The following is a 19,037-nucleotide window of genomic DNA, read 5'->3' as shown; positions in this document are numbered from 1 at the left end:
AAAGAAAATTGAATTCCGACAATCTAAAGCCATAATGTCGTACATTAATAATTTTGAAAAGTTGAGTTTTGTAGGGAACAACTTATGTATTCAACAACAAACAGACGAACCAGATATTGAATATTTAAAAATTTGTGTACCATTGTCATTGTTCTTTAAAGCATTTCATTTAGCTCATTGTGAATTGTCAGGTCATGTGGGATTAGACAAAACACTTGCTAACGTAAAAAGACTTTTTTATTGGCCCGGAATGTATAAATGGATTGAAAACTTGATTGCTGATTGTCTTGATCGCCAAAAAAATAAACAAAAACGGAGAGACGTCCGCGAAGCACCTCTTGAAAATGGACTGATACAGTCCCATTCCCCTTTCATACGGTCCACATTGATCACAAGGGACGTTTAAATCATCCATCGAACGATAAACATCATTGCCTAGTTATTGTCGATTCATTCTGACGTTTCATTCAGGTATACCCTGTACGTTCCACAGATGCTGTAGATACCATAAAAGTTTTAGAAAAATTTATTTTGTCTTTTGGAATACCACAAAAACTTGTGTATGATAAGGGTTCTGCATTCATGAACCAAGATTTTACGAGTTATATTCATGAATTAGGCATAACACCTGCACCTCGAATTGCTTATTCAGCTTGGACTATGGATAAAGTCGAGATCCAAAACAATAATCTAGGAGCACATTTTCGAATTTTTCTGGAACATGCTCGAGGTAAATGGGATGAATTGGCACCAAAATATGCTTTTTCTCATAACACGGTTCCAAATGCTAGTACTGGGATCTCACCTTATGAAATTGTCTTCGGACAAAAACCACAGATAACTCTGTCACTTAAGTTAGGACTCCTACGAAATTCACAACTCACATGCTCCTCCGAGTTTTGCAAAGACCTGCCTCTTCACAGGCACACCTTGCAAACTTCGAAAAACACAGAAATTGACAAACTCCTAAAGCCTACCATAAACAATTCATTGCTCATGCGAGAAAACCAATTTAAACAAATATACAATAACGCCTATAAAAAGAGCTTAGAAAATAATAACCGCGCACATAAAAACAGTAATAAACACAAGTTAGGTAAGCCACTGGAAATTGAACAAAAAGTTTTAATGGAAAATCATCAAATTGAGCTTGGAACGTCAAAAAAAATACACGAGCTATGATCAGGCTCTTACACTGTAGCTAAAAAAATTAACCAATGTCAACTATGAAATAACTTTAGATAACAGCTCGGCTACCAGAAAGATTGCTCATAGAAATCACCTGGTCGAGTAGTACCCAGCTACGGAAATTATACCAGAGTTAACCCTAGAATATGGTATAGATATAAATAATTGCGACACATTTTATAATAACTTAATGACTAGCCAAATGAACAAACTCAACTGTCCTTTGACTAAATTCTCTTTTCAAGGCCCAACTTACACCGAATATTTCCCAGTGGAGAATTTCATAAGAAGATATCCACCTTTGCAGAACCTTGACCCTAATCGAACTTCTACCAATTTTGACTCTGGATTTAACGAAGAAAGTTCAGGTGGCCGTGACAACCACCCCCAGATTCCATTAATTTTGCCCAGTGACAGTAGAACAAAGAGCTCAACTCCTTGCCCGCTGAACAATTCTAGAATACCTCTAGACCCGAATTTAAGTCCTCTCCGACCTAACAGATCGGAACAAGAACCGTCTATTTTACAAAATTCAGAAAATAATAATAATAGGCGAACTTCTAGTCGCTCGACTAAGCCGCCATCACGTTATCAAGCCGGATTTACTTAACTTTGTTTTTGGTACCAAAAACCCAGTCAACCTTTTCTGGACGTGCCTACTAATACAACTCTTAGCCTTAACCCCGGCTTGAAGCGCTAAAAAAAAGAACATGATGAAAAGATATCCTTGTTTTGAAAAACTATTTTTCTTATTTACTTATAGGTCTTTTCTACTTTTGTACTCCTTTTATAGTTATTAACTCTAATGAACCCCTTCTTGACGATATTAATGATGTATCTAACAAACTTAGGGCCATTCATTATGACTGTTCTAAAATGAAAGAAAACAAAATGTATGCTCTAACACACGTTTCTCCTTGCAAAATCACACCTGAAAACCTTCAGATGGCTGATACACATGTAACCCTTTACCAACGGTCTTATCGGACCTTTGTCAAAGATCTTATGTGCAAAGTCACTGCAATGCTCCTTCGTTATAATTGTGGTATGTTTTCCCATTCATCAATTGTACACAACGCTCCAACAATAACATACGATATTATCGTTTCGCCTGAACAATGTTTAAATGCTAACAAAACTGGAAAAATTACTGTTACAGAATTTGATGATGATGACATGGAAATCGACATAAAACATGGAATAAAAACCGTCTCCTATAAAAACCAGGGAGTTGATCTTGAAGGTGATTCATCAACATCTTGTGAAAATCTTGGTTAAATTAAACATTTTTCTTTTGAAACCCTGATGCAAGAAACCGTACTCGATATTGATCTTAATGACAGAACTGTCTAAAACAGTCAAGGACTAAAAATTCCTTGTGCTTTCTCAGGAGGAGGTTGTCATTCGACATCACTCGACCCCTTTGCATACAATTGTGAGGCACCGGAAAATTGTATAGTTACTAAAAGATTTTCACAAAATGCTAAAATGCTTAAAAATGAAAACAAACATGGTAACGTACAGTAATTAATAGTGAGTGATGAAAAACCAGAGGCGCACTATGAAGGACCAGGAACGTATTCTCCTGCTGAAATGGATATAAAACTTAGAGTTGTTGATGAAAAAGAAAAGATGTGTGGAAAACCTGAGTTTATTTACAGAAAAAATTTAGATTCTTTATAAGTTTCTTATACAGGCCGATTTAATATGAAGACTGGCAAACGTTATAAATCAAAAACTCAACAATTTTTCCATAAACATCGTTTTGATTCAGATAACAGCTGAAGTGTAAATGGGTTTAATAGGAAGCCTTCAGATGATCAGATCCGAACATCAGACAATGGTTTTGTTGCATGGGAACACTTAGATAAAGACAAGCTAGACTATGATCTTAACCTTGCGGTAAAAACGGATTTTGTCATATATCATAATTACATGCAAATAAAACAAGCATGGAAAGGTTTGGTCATAGAGCAATGCGAACTTGATCGAACTCAAAAACAAATGATACTCATGCAGGCTATCCAAAATAATCGTTTAGCTTGTTAACCAGTAACCACTCGATGTTCCTAGACACAGATGGCAGCATAGGTTGGCTGTACCACTGTCCAAAACGAAACTCATCACTTAAGGTTCTTGATCAGTGTTTTGATAGGATCCCTATTCATTATGATGATAGGACAATGTTCGTCGATCTAATTGCTTGACAAACCTATCCATTTGCTAACGAAGTAAATTGTAGTGAAGGCTACAAAAATGCCTACAAATTAGATATTGACAATGATAATTAATGGTACCATTTGATGCCAGCACTTGTTCCATTACAACCGCCAAAAAAATTCTCTTCAAGAGTTGTTAGTTCTGTTCTAAAATTTACCGGTTACGAATCACAACCTGCCGGAATTTACACACCAAATCAACTAAAATCTTTTTGGGACAATATCTTGCATTCGGAAGCACCACAATCAGTTTTGACAAAAATTCCAAGAGAATTCTAGAAGGAAGAAGTATAGACTACTCTCAAAAAGATATTTATGCGTCCGCGATGGGCATAAGTAGACAAATTTATCTAGACTCTCTACTCTCACCCACATTTTTCACCGAGAAGTTCAAAGGCACTTTTGGAATTATCACTTTCTATTCAGAAAAAAATTGGAGTATATTTTGCTTGTTTTTTGTGCATAAAATTCCCTACTGATGTAATTGTATCTATTATAAGAGCATTCGAAATCCACAAAATATCCAATAACACAATGGGTTTATGGAAAATTCTATTAGGAGCAACTTATAATCTTTGTATCTTATCGTTCTTTACACTGATATTTTCTAACAAAACCATTCTAACAAAAATTATCAACCCTACAGCACAATAGAAAAATATCACAAATGCGTTGAGGACCAACCAAGAGAAACTAAAATTGATGAGCATTGTCATACTGAAAATAATAAAACAATCCGAGTCTCGATTCACATCAACCACAACCACAAAATGAGGCTACCCTTCGAAGTGTGGTGGTGGCACTCCCTTATAGATAAGACTAAGACAAAAAATTATCCATTTATAAAAAAACAATTTGTCTCAAAAATCATAAAAATTATTTGTATTAGACCCTGTAATCTAATTAATATCTTGTTTAGATACACCTCAAGAATGCTATGCCATGCAACCCAAATTCATTAAACAGCCTAACGCTTTATTCATTCGATTTGGACAATACACCGGACAAATCTTATCATCAAGTATTTCTACTTTAGGAACTACTGTAACAATTAGAGTTGCATCTTTCTATTTCAGTGACATTATTTATCTGGACGCACCGCATTCAATTTTTCAATATTTCTCGTTGTTAGGAGCCCTGATTGATAACACAATTACTTTCGTATACAGTGAAACCGAATACAAAGTTGTTTCAAAGCACCTGAAGAAAAATCTTACCAGATTTTGAATTCCCTTAGTAGTTCAACATTGAGAGAAATGTACGGAATCCTTTCTTTACTCTACTCCGATTTTGCTACAGGGAATCCGATTGATAGATTACTCATAGATAGCAATCGTTGTCAATAGTCCTGTTTTCAGAAAAAAATTGACAACCCTTTTTAGCCTTTTTTTAATTTACAAATAAGCATACTTCAATACATAAGTTTTGAGATGAAAAACATAAACTATTTAACAACTAAAACGCTTCCATTAATGTATTTTTTGTTTCAAGATCGACTTGTTACAATTTATCAGATAAAGAAAACTTTTGAAGAAAATCACGGAGACATATTCCCTCAAATTGTTATAGACTTCGAGTTTTGGGATACTTGGGAAAACGATAGTGTGACTTTAACCCTTCATTCGTTGTTTTGGAATTATTTCGTGTATCTAGCACAATTCGACCCTAATAGTTTGCCTAATGAACTAGACCAGCAAACATGATTCATTTAACTAAGAGAAATTTACAAGTCAGAATCGGAAACCAGAATTTTGAGCTATTAGCCGTATACTATGTTTCCGCTATAAGTATAATGACTTTCGCGAAAAAACCCATGACAAATATTTACAGACTTTTAACTATTTTCATTACTCATGCTCAGTTCGCCAAATTCACCATTTTTCTAGCTTACAAAGAGAACTCGATATTTCAAGTACAACATCCAATCTTCATTGCTTAAGTAACATTCTAAACTATGATATTTGCAGTTAACAATAAATTTACAGAGTTGCAAGAATTTCAACGATCTTTTGATGCATACCCAACTCCTGTACCTACTATGCTAGTAACATTCAAAGAAATCCAAAGTGAAAAAATTTGTTTAATAAGTTTTAATCCTCTCTCAGTTCATTGGAAATTCTTCCTCTTTATTCTAGAAAATCCAAAGTGTGTACCTCACAGTAATAATTTCGATCTGCAAAAAAGTGATTCTTGTCAAACGGATATCATTTCTAAGGAATTGGAAACAATTAACAATTAAAAAACAGCAATGATCTTTTCATACCAAAAATGCCTTGTACAAATTCAATTTTTTGAAAAATCATTTGTCACAACAAAATGTAACAGAGTAATACCACAACTAATACTTCATTTCGAATATTTAAACACCTGGACTGATGGAACCATTAACTTAACACCATCTTCCCCTATTGGATATTCTTTATAAATATATCCCAAGCTTTAAATGGTTCTAAAATCCCTTTTAATTTAGATCTTCTATAATGCTGTTCCATTTTGGTGAGCGCCTAGTCAAAGTAGAGTCCCGCGATAGATCATTCATTGAAACTCCCACTGCAGAAATTAAACCCTGTATAATCATACATTATACTGACTACGAACGTGGATGCGAGGGTTCTACTCGAGTCACAATGGGAATAATGCACTGGGAATTTTTTCTAGCACTCATTGATATCGAAGAGCACTTCCCAGTCAACTTGGGCGCTCTTCAATAAAGTAATTTGTTTCACATAACTTCCTCTCCCCAAAAATTATTGTTTTCTCCCTGCTCATTATTTCTATCCTTTTTTTTCTGATCAATTTGTTCCTTTTCCCTCACTTCTTTCCAAATTGTTAAAAATAAAATGATTTTGTTTATTGGTAAGGAAAAAGTTAAAATTGTTAAAACATAAAGATGGTTTACTATCTGTTTCATACAGTGTAAAGCATGTATCAAAATAACTTATATGTTCCTAAGCACAGGTAACATTAATCATTATTACATTTACCCAAACGAGAAACACTAGAAACTCTTTTTTGCTATTGCAGATTTAAATGTAACTATCCCCAATGAACTCGAACACCATGGATTAGAAGGCTCATACCCAAATATCTCTGATTTGTCCATATAAATGGAAACATTCTGAAAATGTTTTCTCAGCAACCGCTAATTGATACAACCCCTAAAGTTGAATGCCCTAATTGTTACCTCCCTTGCCGTCGATTCAAAAAATTTCACAAAAACCCAGCGGTCAACACCCCATTTTGCTTGCATTCCTTGCAGAAATGAGTTAATTAAATATTGGAACAAACCTAATTGCCCCATTTGCGTAACTCCCATTTATACAATCAGTAATTGCTATTTTTTCCAGTGTGATTCTTGCCAAGAAATCAAAAAGTTATCCACCTGCCACAGCCACATCAAAGACTTGCACCCAAAAAAATCATTTTGTTTGCAGTGTATGACCTTCACAACTACAAAATGCCCTCCCTGTAAACAAACAATTGATGCAAACAATCCGTGGTAAAATCCTCGATTCAAAATTACGATCACAAACTATCCAAAATATGTTTATCCCCACATTATTTGATTTTTTATTAATGGCCCTCATGATTATTGCAGCAGCCTTCTCCTTCGTTTTAACCGTTTTCCTCGTAGTTGTAAGTACTCCTTTCAACTTTTTGATGTCAATAGTTATATTAGTAATAGACCAAACAATAAAATCCCAAAATAATCAACAACCAAATCCTCCAACCGTACCAATCCCATAATCCCCTCCAATAAAAATCTTTCAAAAATGAATACAATTTACAAAGAAACCAATACCATAGAATCCAAACCGGTCTCATTAATTTGTTTATGCTGCAGACGCGAAACAATTGTTTTCAAGAAATTACACGAGAACCCCCCTAACGAACTACCCCACGTAATGTGTCTGCTCTGTTACCAATATGTTATAAAAGATATGGGCTGTGATTTTTGTCCTAAATGCTCTAAATTCAATGTTATCTTTTCAATCTTTAACTGGTTTCAATGTGATATTTGCAAACAAACAAGATTTCAATACTTTGTTGCAAAAACGTTTCATCACAGTGATCATAAGCCCGTCAGTTGCTGTAAATTTTGCGTAGAAGATTATAAATTATGCCCTCGTTGCGAAAAACAATCACATAATCTAAAATGCGTCCAAGAACTTCGAAAATTTAAATTCTTTCCCTGGTTTTATTTTTAATCCACTCGATATCCCTAATTCAATTTAGTTTTTACCAGGAGCAAGTCACCTCCTTCACCTTAGTTCTACACTACTCATTGACTTGACAAAATGCACCCCATAACATTGTTTATTCTTCTATTTGTTCTCTTATGCGCATTGGCAATATCCTTTTTTATTAATCACTACCTCCTTTCCGCAATTGGCCAAATTTTTTCCAGATACGGAAGATGACCGATATAGACCTCACAACAAAACTATTTATCCTAACCTTAATTACCTTACTTGCCATATCGTTCCTCATTAATCTCATCCTACTTCAATTTCTCAAAGGGTTTCCTGTTTTTGTCTATGAAAAACTGTCACTCAATGGGTCTCTCACAATCCCTACTTGACAGTTTTTGGTGGCTCTATCCCAATAAGGACATTATTTGCCCAATATGTTCTCGCAAAACCGTTATTGTAGAAAAACTACACAAACAATTCCCCAAAGAAAATCCTCACTATGTATGTATTCCTTGCAGAATGGCCCTTTTTAAAATATACCCAAACCCTAAATGTCCTATCTGTCTTCGACCTTGTCTGCCCGTCCTAATCACATCCTAATTTCGCTGCAATTTATGCAAAAAAAAATGAAAACAGAATTAGGAGTAACAAAACACCCACATTTTTCCCAACATGAGGATCATCGATTCTGTCGAGTATGTACAAATAAGCAGACAAAATGTCCCACTTGCAAAAATTTTTTAGACAACGTTTTCTAATAAACCAAAAAAACAACTTAAGTCCAAACAATCTTTTTACCTTTTTCACTATTTCCTCGGGAAGGGGTTACCTCAGCTTTCTCCAGCTTGCCCTCTTTAGCTTTTGAAATTGAAAATTTCAGCTCAGCAAGGTTGTCTCCCCAGCTGCACGGGTCGTTGCAGCCGTGTTACTGTGACACACGCCCCAAGACTCACACCTCCGTGGAGCGGAGAAAGACGTACTTGTGCCAGGGCTGCCCGCCTGGGATAAGTATAAATTTTTTCTATTATTCCCCCTCCTTCCTTAAATAAACTCTGCAGTTAGCAAAACAAAAAACTTTTCTACCAATCTTTAATAACAAATGCATTTAGCATTATAATTTTTAAAATAAAGCAGTTAGCAACAAAACCACACAAAAACATTTTTACAATAAAATACTTTTTTTATATTAGCAATACAACTGCAAACTTGAAAAGAAGCCATAATGTGTGATAATTAAGACACAGGAAAAATAATCAAAAATAGTTTTAGATCCCATACATCACAATGAACAACCAAGCAACACTTAAGAGTGTGATCACCACAACTGATCAAAATCAGACTGTCAACATGTCCTCTACACGAACAATCTACACTCCCCACGAACAATCTGCACCACACCCAAATGAAATTAGGAAAACTGGCCATCCAAGCAAAACATCAACTCCTCCGTTTGCAAACATTAAACCAGAACTGGACACTCCATCAATTTCTAACCAATACGAAACTGAAGTTAACTGGAAAATAGACCGCAAAAGATGCCCCTCACAAACTCTGAAAAATAGCCACGCGGAAAAGATCCGAAAATTAGCCAACCTTGATGACCTCTTATCTGAAGAAGATAGGAAAAACAAACACTACTGCTTGAGCGTACAACGAAGCAGAGAGGTAGACCTAAATCCTGAGAACCCGAGATTTCTCAACCATCTGAAATACACGCTCAAAGCAATTTACAACAAATTCACAACATTAGAACGGGTGAAAGTTAGAAACGATGCTACGAATGAGGATTGCTTCATGAAATCGGACGAATTGCCTCTCGTAAAACATTTTAGCCTAAGCAGCGAAACTAACACGTGGAGGATAAAGAACAGAGATCCAGAATCGAAAATGTATAACGTAAAAAATCACCAGCTGGATGTCTACATTAACGTCCCTTATGATGCTATAACCGCATTCCCTTCAACAGAAGACCATTGTAGCGAAACATCCAAGGAAAGTCTCATCACAGAAAACAACCGCTTCAAGCTAGAGCTCTTCGTAAAAGAAACGGAACTGCAAGAATTGCAAATAAAATCTGAGAAACTTAGAATGGAGAGCAATGAGAAAGAAAAAACTACCAGCGATGACTACTGGAGACTTCAGTATGTAATTACAAAACAACTCCAGAAGACTGAAGGAGACAGCAATCTAAAACAAATGAATAAGGTGTACGTCTAAAAACATCTAGAAATCACATCAGCGAATTAAAAGCTCGGAATTGAAAATAAGAAGCTAGTGCAAAAGATTGAAGAGCTCAATCGCGAACTAAGAAAAATGAAGGACAAGAAAACCCGGAAAATTAAACGAGAAGAAAGACGCCAACTAGAAGCCACAAGGAAAACTGACAAAAAACCTGTGGAAATGGCGGCATCATCACCTGTGGAACTGACTATACAAACTGCAGAGGTTGTGGACGTGTTTGATATATTGGACGACGGTGACAGTCCTGTAACGAGCCCGGTCATCCTACCACCAGAATTTTTCAACTGACATGGCCACCGCCCTTTGCAAATCTTTTGTACCTATCGCCATTTGCGATCAACTTTATATAAAAATGACACTATCGCCATTTGCGGTCAACTTTATATGCAAACGACAGTATCGCCTTTTGCGATCTTGTTTCTTATAGCTGTCTGAACTTATTATGACACAAGGCTCACTGAAATTGTAGTAACTCCTATGTCCCAAGCGCAATAAAATTATATACGATGCAGTTTATTTTTTTCTTTTAATCTTTTTTTTCTCTCTTAAAATCGTGGTGAGCTGTAGTATTACGAGAGCCGTTACAAATGAACGGATAATTAATTCCGCATTATAGCGAACGTATTTAGGCGCTAATTAACCATTCTTTCGTCGCGCGCTAAACAAACTAACGCTTTTACCAGTACACAAGTATTTAAACAACTCAGTTCGACTTATTTAAATAACACAACTTTAGGCCTGGATCTCCTCGCTTATATCCAGGATAGAAAACGTACTTTGTTTAACGTAGGCGGCCTTTAAAACCACAGTTTCTTTTGATTACAATTACTTCTGCTTTTGACAGTTGCAATGCAGATCTTTTCCCCCAAGTTCAATAAAGATGAAGCAGATTGCTTCAGGGGAGAAGACAAAAGAGTCTCATAAAAAACCCCAAGAAAACAATAATTGTTGCGGTTTTAGAAGAGGGGGAAAGCAGAAAACAGGCGCCTACGAGATCAATAATTGATGCTCTCGGCTTTTCCGATTTTTATTATTTTTTGGAGTTTCAATAATTATTCCGTGAGATAAAAAAGAGTTAATTCTCTTGCCTTCTCGGCCAATAGAAAAATTCAAAAGCACCTCACTATGAACGTGAGTTTTTGATTCGCTCCCTATCGGCCCGAACGGAGCTGAGGGGGATATTTTGTTTCTCTCAGCGAACTGGGACGAAATAAAATTAGAGAGACTGAAACAACTTCCAGAAGTCAGCAGCAGACAACTGCTTTCATTTATTTCGAAAAATAACTTAAAACTTCGACAAGAACATAATCGAACAACATTGTTTAAAATCTTAAAAACAAATATTTCTAGATTCAATTTTATAAATTTCTTTTCCCGTCAAAACTGAAAACTACCCAACTGAACAATCGCCTTGCAGCTCATCTCGATTTCACCACAACGTATCTGGTAATTAGTAAGCTGTAACTTTTTATTTACTCTTTTATAAATTAAATACTTTCAGCCCCCCAACTATTTTAAATTGAGACTTATAGCACAGAAAGGTCTTAGGCATATATCTTTGCCTTCGATTTGTTATATCTTTTGTCAAGTTTGACTGGCGTACATAAAGAGATCCCGTATTGTGAGATCTGTAGCAGCCCAGCCAAATTTGATATTATGATGCCTGTTTTAGCTTGAAAAAGCAAAAAAAGTTATGCAATTAGCATTTGGATTCTTGTTTTTATCTGCTTTTGAGTTTAACATTGTATTTTGTGCTGCCTGTCGTGGAGTAATTACAATAACAATTAGACAGTGTTGAGTTGGAGCTGGTGTACAGCTGCTTTGAAGTCGCAGTTTTTAGCGAACATTTTAAAAAAAGGTTTTGGTTTTTAGTGACTTTCGGAAATCATAGTTTTTCCCTAGCGTCTACCAGAGTCTGCACAGAAGTTGGCAGTCTGGAAGTGTACTTTTGAAAATCTGAACAGAACTTTTTAGAGAGCCAAATACCAAATATTACTTGCCAAATATACCAAACATTACCAAACATTATACCAAACAATACCAAATATACCAAACATTACAAACAATGAGTGTAATTTCGATATCAATGCAAGGACTAAATAATACCAATCGTTTTTGCTACTTCAATAGTAAATTACTAGCCTGGGTAGTCCAGCACGCGACCCAAGGGGTTCTGGTAGCCACACAGGGCAACCCAAGTACGTCTGATGTGCCCGTGTGCGACCCGACCAGATCTGGTACAACAAATGCGACCGTGGTGGTTCTGGTAAAAAATACTGGCTTGGGTTGCACACCCCAACCTGGGCACCTAGAAATCTCGTTTTGACAAAGTGGAATATCAATACTTTTTCAAAACCTATGTTTAACAGAAAAACGGAATAATAATTTTTTTTTAAAGTGAGCAAGGAAAGGTGGTGTATTTTTTACTCAGTGAGGTCCAATAAATGGAAATATGTGATCAACTTGACGGGTGAAGAATTTCCACTGGTGACCAACTTTGGATTGGTTTCTGTTTTGAGAGCAATCAACGGAGCAAACCTGATTCTAGGTAAGAGTAAAAAACGGTTTTGTCGGAAATCGGTTCTTGCCGTACGGGTATGAACCCACAAACACACGAACAACACAAACACACGTATCTACATCTGCATCCTACAATTATTATCGTTTAAGTCAGTGAATGCTTGAAAGATATTAGTGAAGCGTTTTGACAATATGCTTATATGATGAATTTTTAAAAAGTTCAGATCGTTATTATGAAATGTTTATCAGAGTCAATTATCAGAACTCGATCATAGTAAAAAGAAATTTAACCACAAAACAATGAGACACTACTGTAATTCTATGAGACTCACAGTAGGGTTGGTCTTAGTTGTACCGTTTCGTCTGATCGTTTTTTTCTTCTGAAGAACAAATTTTTGTGGCGTTTCCTCTTGAGAACCGGGATCAACTGATAAAGCCTGAGAGCATTAAGTTGCTGAACAGTTTCTTACAATTCTGTAAGAATGTGAATCAACAAAACTGTTGAGGAGAATCAAATTGACACAGCACTGGGCAGTTCTTGGAGTTTTGGAACCCCAAACACTTGCAACCCACTCTTCACAATCTACCATTCCCGTCCTTTAACGAATTCAGCTCTGTATGGGTAAATTCAATTTTGTAAAAGGAAGTTTTATGTGGTGTGTGCCCCCTCCCCACTTACCCCCATGCCCCACCACTTTCTGCCCCTGTCCCCCAAGAAGTTAGGCTGGCCTGCTTCAGTTTAAGGGACCACCAACACCCGAAGCCAGTGCCACGTCAGTGCTTCGAGAGCAAATCTTTCGACGTTAGTCGCTAATGTTAGTATTTATCATAGAAAGATAGTCCTCAATAATAAAAAACATAGAGGCTCGGCAATGTGCGTTTGCATATAATAATCTGACCCCGCTCATCAACAGTTTTGGATGAATTGTCTTTCATATGATACGAGTTAGGAAAATTTCTACAACTAATAATGAGTAGTTCAAGCGTTGTAATAAAAATGATGGATTCTTAAATAAGGAAAAACGCGTATAAATTACTGGGATAAAAAAAATGAAATGAGCAAAAATTAACCGTTATACAAAACTCATAAACAGAAAAAAAAACCTTTTTCAAGTAAACAACTAGTTTTGACTAAAAGAAAAGTGAGATTCTGAATGGATTTGCTACTCTATTTTCAAACCAAACGGCAAACACTAATGTTTTCCAAATAACATAACCTTATAATTTTCTAGCATGATTGACCACTGCTTCATTTCAATTAGGTTTCGCATTCTCCATTTGGATTTAAAAAGTAAAATTGGAAATAATTTAATTGATTGAAGATGGTTATGCATGCATTTTTTATTCAAAATTTAACGTATGAATTCTTTGTCAGACAAAATTAATTCAAAGTAAAAATGTTATTGCAATGAAATAAACTAGGATTAGATGAGAGAATCAATGTCGTCTTGAAGCGCCGACTTACAAGATGATCAAATTTCCCATTATAATATTTAACCGCTTATATGGTTATATACCTACAAAAATAGAATTACTTCCGCGAACGTCCATTAAGTTAATTATATTTTTTGTCATCCTTGGGATACCCACTATAAATCTCGCTGCTAAGATTAGATTCTCATCTTGAGTTATTATACAGGCAAATACTGAGCTTTTTTTTGAGCATCTTTTCTGTTTTTGCCCCAGTACCTTGTGCACCCCCCAGATACAGAGCACGTGCCGTTACATAATAAATAATTATGTAAAAATTATTCAGTATTATGTAAAAAATTTCAGTATAATTACAGGAAGAGAAAATCATATTGAAATTTATAAGCGAACATGTGAAAACTATTATTCTAACCAGCCTCATATTTGTTTTTTTATTTACAGTTGATTCATGCATTTTTGTTTTCTTCCTAAAACTGTTAGTTTTTTGTTCACTTGTACGTCTCATGCTGTCAGGTGACATTGACTTGAACCCAGGACCTCAACTGGAAAACTTGATTGAGTTTTCAATTTACTTAAAAAACAGAGGATCAAGCCACTCGCCATTAATTTTCCTTATTAATTGTCAAAGCCTGAAAAACAAGTTTGATGAGTTTTCAAGATTTTTGCGAACAGCGCCCATTAATACGTTTGTCACTGTAACTGAAACTTGGTTGGACACTGATTGAAATAAACTTTTAACAGCATTGCACATTTTCTTTGGGAAATGTAGATCAGACAAAACAGGGGCTTAAAAAAGCGGAGGAGTAGGTATTTTTGTTCCAAAAAAATTATCGCCTGTATTAAATCAAGCATTTGAACGACTGATGAGAATTTTTGAATCCATTTAGGTTGAAATAACTAACCCTCTGATGGAAAAATTGTTCAGTAACGTTTCTTATTGCACAAACAAACGTCTTGGGGAGTATTTTCTTGATCAGTTAAGTACCGAACTGTCGGGGGCATATAGCGTTACAGATAACGTTATTTTGCAAGGAGATTACAACTTGAATTATCTAAACAAGACAGAAAAAAGTAAATTAGACTTTTTAGCGTCAAATTCAGGATTAGGAAATGTTAACCTAAGGGATGCAGCCAGATGTACTGACAAAACATTTACACTTATTGATCGCTGTTCATTTCGAAAGATAAGATAATTGCCTACAAAATCACAACAACCCCTTTTTAACTCCGAATATTTCTTTTTATCTTCGAATCAAACCTGTCATTGAAATCTGAGAGTGACAACATAATAACCTTAAGCAATTTTCGACTTTTCTCACGTTCTAAATGTAACAGAGATCTTGCTTTTGCCGAATGGTGGAAAATGTACCAATGTCAAGGTGGCAACGATATGTTTGATTCATTCATCGATATTTTTGAAAAAACTGTCGAAAAACACGCACCAAATCAGACTGTTGAAAAAGGGTGGGAAATTTAAGAATTCTAAGCCCTTGTTAACACAAGAATTGAAGCATTTGATCGCCCAAAAACTTTTTTTGTTCAGTAAATGAAAAAAAAGCTCCAACAGCGAGACGTACAAAGAATTTAAGCGTTTAACAAACTCAGTTAATGAAATATAAAGGGAGGCGCACAATGGTTTTTGCATCAATTTTTTCCAAAAACTACCACCAAGTAAAGAACAATGGAAATTCATTAAACAGAAGATCAGTCCGAGTGAAAAAAGTGTTAAGGTTGATGAAATCAGATTAGAGAGTCGTGAAATTTCAAGGTAACGAAAAAATAATTGTCAATTATCTTTATAGATCATTTGGTAATTTAGGTGTTTTCAAAGGTTCTGATTTTGCTTTTAAATACCCTGATAAACTTAATATACCTAAATTCAAATTCAGAACTGTGACCAGAAAATAACTTTATTCAATCATTGACTCTGTAGACAATAACAAAGCAGCAGGACCTGGTGAAATCTCAATTCGTCTCATAAACTCATGCAAATTAGCTGTAAGCGTACATCTAAAGTTCGCCTTAAATGAGTGCATTAGGGAGAAAAGTTTCTCAAATAAACTGAAACTAGCCTATGTAATATTAGTTTTCAAAATAGTGATAAATTAGATAGCACAACTATCGAACGGTTTCTGTAACTCCGAGTTTTGCAAAAAATTTTGCGGGCCTCCTTCTGACTCAGATGCTGGATTTCACTGATAAGCAAAAAATTTTATTTAAAGAACAATTTGGATTTCAGATAAAAAGTCAGCAACAGATGCAGTTTGTTTTCGAACTGGTTGAAACAGTTTCCTCTAATTTAGATCAAAGCAAAGAAACTGTTGCTATTTTTCTAGACCTTGCAAAAGCGTTTAATTCCATTTCGCATAACATTTTCCTTAATTGAGATGTATGGTTTGTCACAGGGAGAGGAAAAATTACTGCTTTCATTTCTTGCCAACCGAAGACAAAAAGTAAAATTGAATGGCATGTTCTCTGATTGTGAAACTGTGAATCACGGTGTGCCACAAGGAACTGTTTTAGGACCAATCATCTTTTTTTATATGTGAACGATTTCTCATCTAATATAAACACAACGGAAAAAGTAATTCAATTCACTGATGACACAAGTATTGTCTGTTGCGGACAAAAAAGTAGCTTACAGGGAAAAGTCATGGAATTTTTACAAAAAACAGAAGAGTATGTAGAGATGAACAAACTAACTTTGAATACAAAAAAAAACCAAATTAATCTTTTTCTCGCGCGATAATTCTGATTTCAGATCAAATGTTTACAAAAACAAAGTTCTCACAACAGAAAAAATTTGCGGATATCCTGGTATTCAAATTGACAGGAATCTTAGTTTCGATGAGCAACTGAATAAAACCTTAAAAAAATGATGATGCTATGAGATAAATTTATCTAATGTGACATCAAATTCCCCTGAACGCGCGCATTCTTCTTCTAAAATCACTCGTGCTTTCGCAATTATCATTTTCGGCAATCTGCAAAAACCTAAAACGCCTTAACCGACAGATTAACTGGGGTATGAAGGTGTGCTTTCTACGCAAAAAGTATGACAAAGCAAGAGATCTGCTAATTCAGACAAAGATCCTACCAGCTGAGCTATTAACAGCAAAAATGTCGCTAATCAAATTTCATTATGATAGAGCCAGGCCAGAAACATCAGAAAAATTTCACGGGTATCTGAGTCTTCATCAAAATACTCAAACAAAACAATTCAAAAATAGACAGAATGCCAAAACCAGCTTTGGAGTGAATTCGATTGTTCGTCAATGCGTACAAAAATGGAATAAGTTACCACAGTGGCTTCGGTTGGAAAAAATGGAAACGTTTTTAAGAAAACGGTGAATGATTTCTTGCTCTCACAACATGAAAAAGTTTCTTTGAATAGTAACGCAGGAGCTTTTAAAAGTTATTTTTATTTTTAGGAACAAAACAATCCGAGGAAAATTTTATAATGTGATTCTTTAAGAAATTTGTTGATGTTGAATACTTTATTTTGTTTGAATGATTGGAAGTATTTTTTTGTTTGAAGTATATTTAACCGTATGGTTGTAATTTTAATTTACTTGTTGCAAAAAAATGGGACGTGTGTATGGGTTGCAAATAGCGTCTGGGCAGAAACGGAAAAGGGCGCATCCTTTTTAGATCCCACAAGTCAAAATCAGAATCTCGATCTATCGACCTGATCTCTCGTGTAGATCTCTGCAATCTACCCATAAAACCTGTTTGTTATTCCTTCATTCTCGAGGTGTTAATTTTTCTAAATTATTTAGAACGCTTTTGAACTGCTTCCGGAAATCCATAACCCAAACAATTTTATTCCTTTTTTGTTCAAAATAAAACAAAGTTCGACAAATTTCAAAGTGAACACATATAGAGCAAATGTGCAAAAGCTTTAATTTTACAAAAACTTGAAACCGCGATAACTCCAAAAAGACAAAATTCGAAATACACTTGAATTCAGATATTCTACACTTATTTTCGAGTAGACTTCGATCTGATGAGGTTTGGCAATGCTGAAGATGCAGACGAAGTGACCTCGTATAATAATACCATGTCTAGACCACTGTGACCTCTAATAATACCATGTCTAGACCATTGTGACCTCATTTTTTCCAAACCATATTATTCGTGCAATCAAAGGTAGTTTGATCAGAATGTTTGCCTGAGGCTTCGATCTGGAACTGGACCTAGACTAGCAATGATCTTTTATGAAAATGCAGACTAGTTAAAGTTAAGGTAAATTTACCTGGAGGCAGCTACCCAGTGAGTCGATTCCTGGTAATTATGACAATTTCAGGAAATTTTACCGTTAGTGTTCCCCCATTTCCCAGTGGGAAACGTGTCGGGATTTCCACCGGGATTGGTAATTGGTGGTAAGTTAGCGGGAATTACGGGGAATGGTAATTTTTCGCGGTTTTCCCGCCAGGATTCACCCGGAAACGTCGCACTGGGTGATACATCCTTTTGTTAAGGTAAAATTAAAATAAATATACTCTAAGTGTTAAGATAAAATCGTATGTTAAGTTAAAACATGGAAATTTCACCTCAAACCTTAACGTAATTTGAAGGTATATCACGATAAAGTTAAATATACATAGTTAAGGTCTTGAGGCCTTAACTCTTACGGTAAAGTTGAGGTAAAATCAGGTCAATATAAGTTAAGGAAAGTAAGATTTACCTGAACAATTAAGTTTTTTTAATTTACGTTTTTTTAATTTAAGTTTCTTTTAATTTAATTTTTTTTAAATTGAAGGTCAATGAACTTTAACTCTATTTTGTGATTGCTCTTTAAAATATAGAGCTACACTGATTTAACACGGAGCCTCATCTAATATTTAACAAAAAATTTATTTCATTCAGAATTCCAAACTCCTTAAATTTTTTTCAGGACCAGAAAAACTGACAAAAAAGCAACGCTTCGAAGAAGAGAGATACCCTGAACAACTGCCATTTCATTTGACGCCATACAAAAGTGGAGTTCATTATGCCCTCACACGCAAAGCTGTAGAGTTTATCTTACGAAACAAAACAGCCCGCGCCCTACTCGGGTCACTGTACGGGTTAAAATTTGCGGAGGAGGGCTTCTTCTCAACTCTTCAGTTCAATTCAAGGTCAAATTTCCCTGGAGGTTTCACCCTGGATGCCGAGCCGTATCACTTCACCATGAACAGCATTACCAGATTTAAGATTTGGTCCTATAAGAAGAAACGAAAAATTTGTCTGAGTAAAAGAAGGC

At 35.4% G+C, this 19,037-nt stretch overlaps 1 protein-coding gene across 1 annotated transcript in view; it reads left to right on the top strand.

Moving 5' to 3' along the window:
- The window catches only part of LOC142337973 (beta-1,3-galactosyl-O-glycosyl-glycoprotein beta-1,6-N-acetylglucosaminyltransferase 4-like), a 101,863-nt gene that overhangs the window by 75,181 nt on the left and 7,645 nt on the right, over window positions 1-19,037 (top strand). Inside the window, exons 3-4 of the mRNA XM_075387606.1 lie at window positions 12,269-12,389; window positions 18,690-19,025. Of these exons, the coding sequence (XP_075243721.1) occupies window positions 12,269-12,389; window positions 18,690-19,025 (457 nt within the window). The remainder of the gene's footprint in view (window positions 1-12,268; window positions 12,390-18,689; window positions 19,026-19,037) is intronic.

The sequence above is a fragment of the Convolutriloba macropyga genome, chromosome 4 (assembly GCF_964194025.1).
Source record: "Convolutriloba macropyga chromosome 4, txConMacr16.3, whole genome shotgun sequence".
Lineage (NCBI taxonomy): Eukaryota > Metazoa > Xenacoelomorpha > Acoela > Convolutidae > Convolutriloba > Convolutriloba macropyga.
Note: the sequence above shows the minus strand (reverse complement) of the source record. Positions and strands in the feature narration are given on the sequence as shown.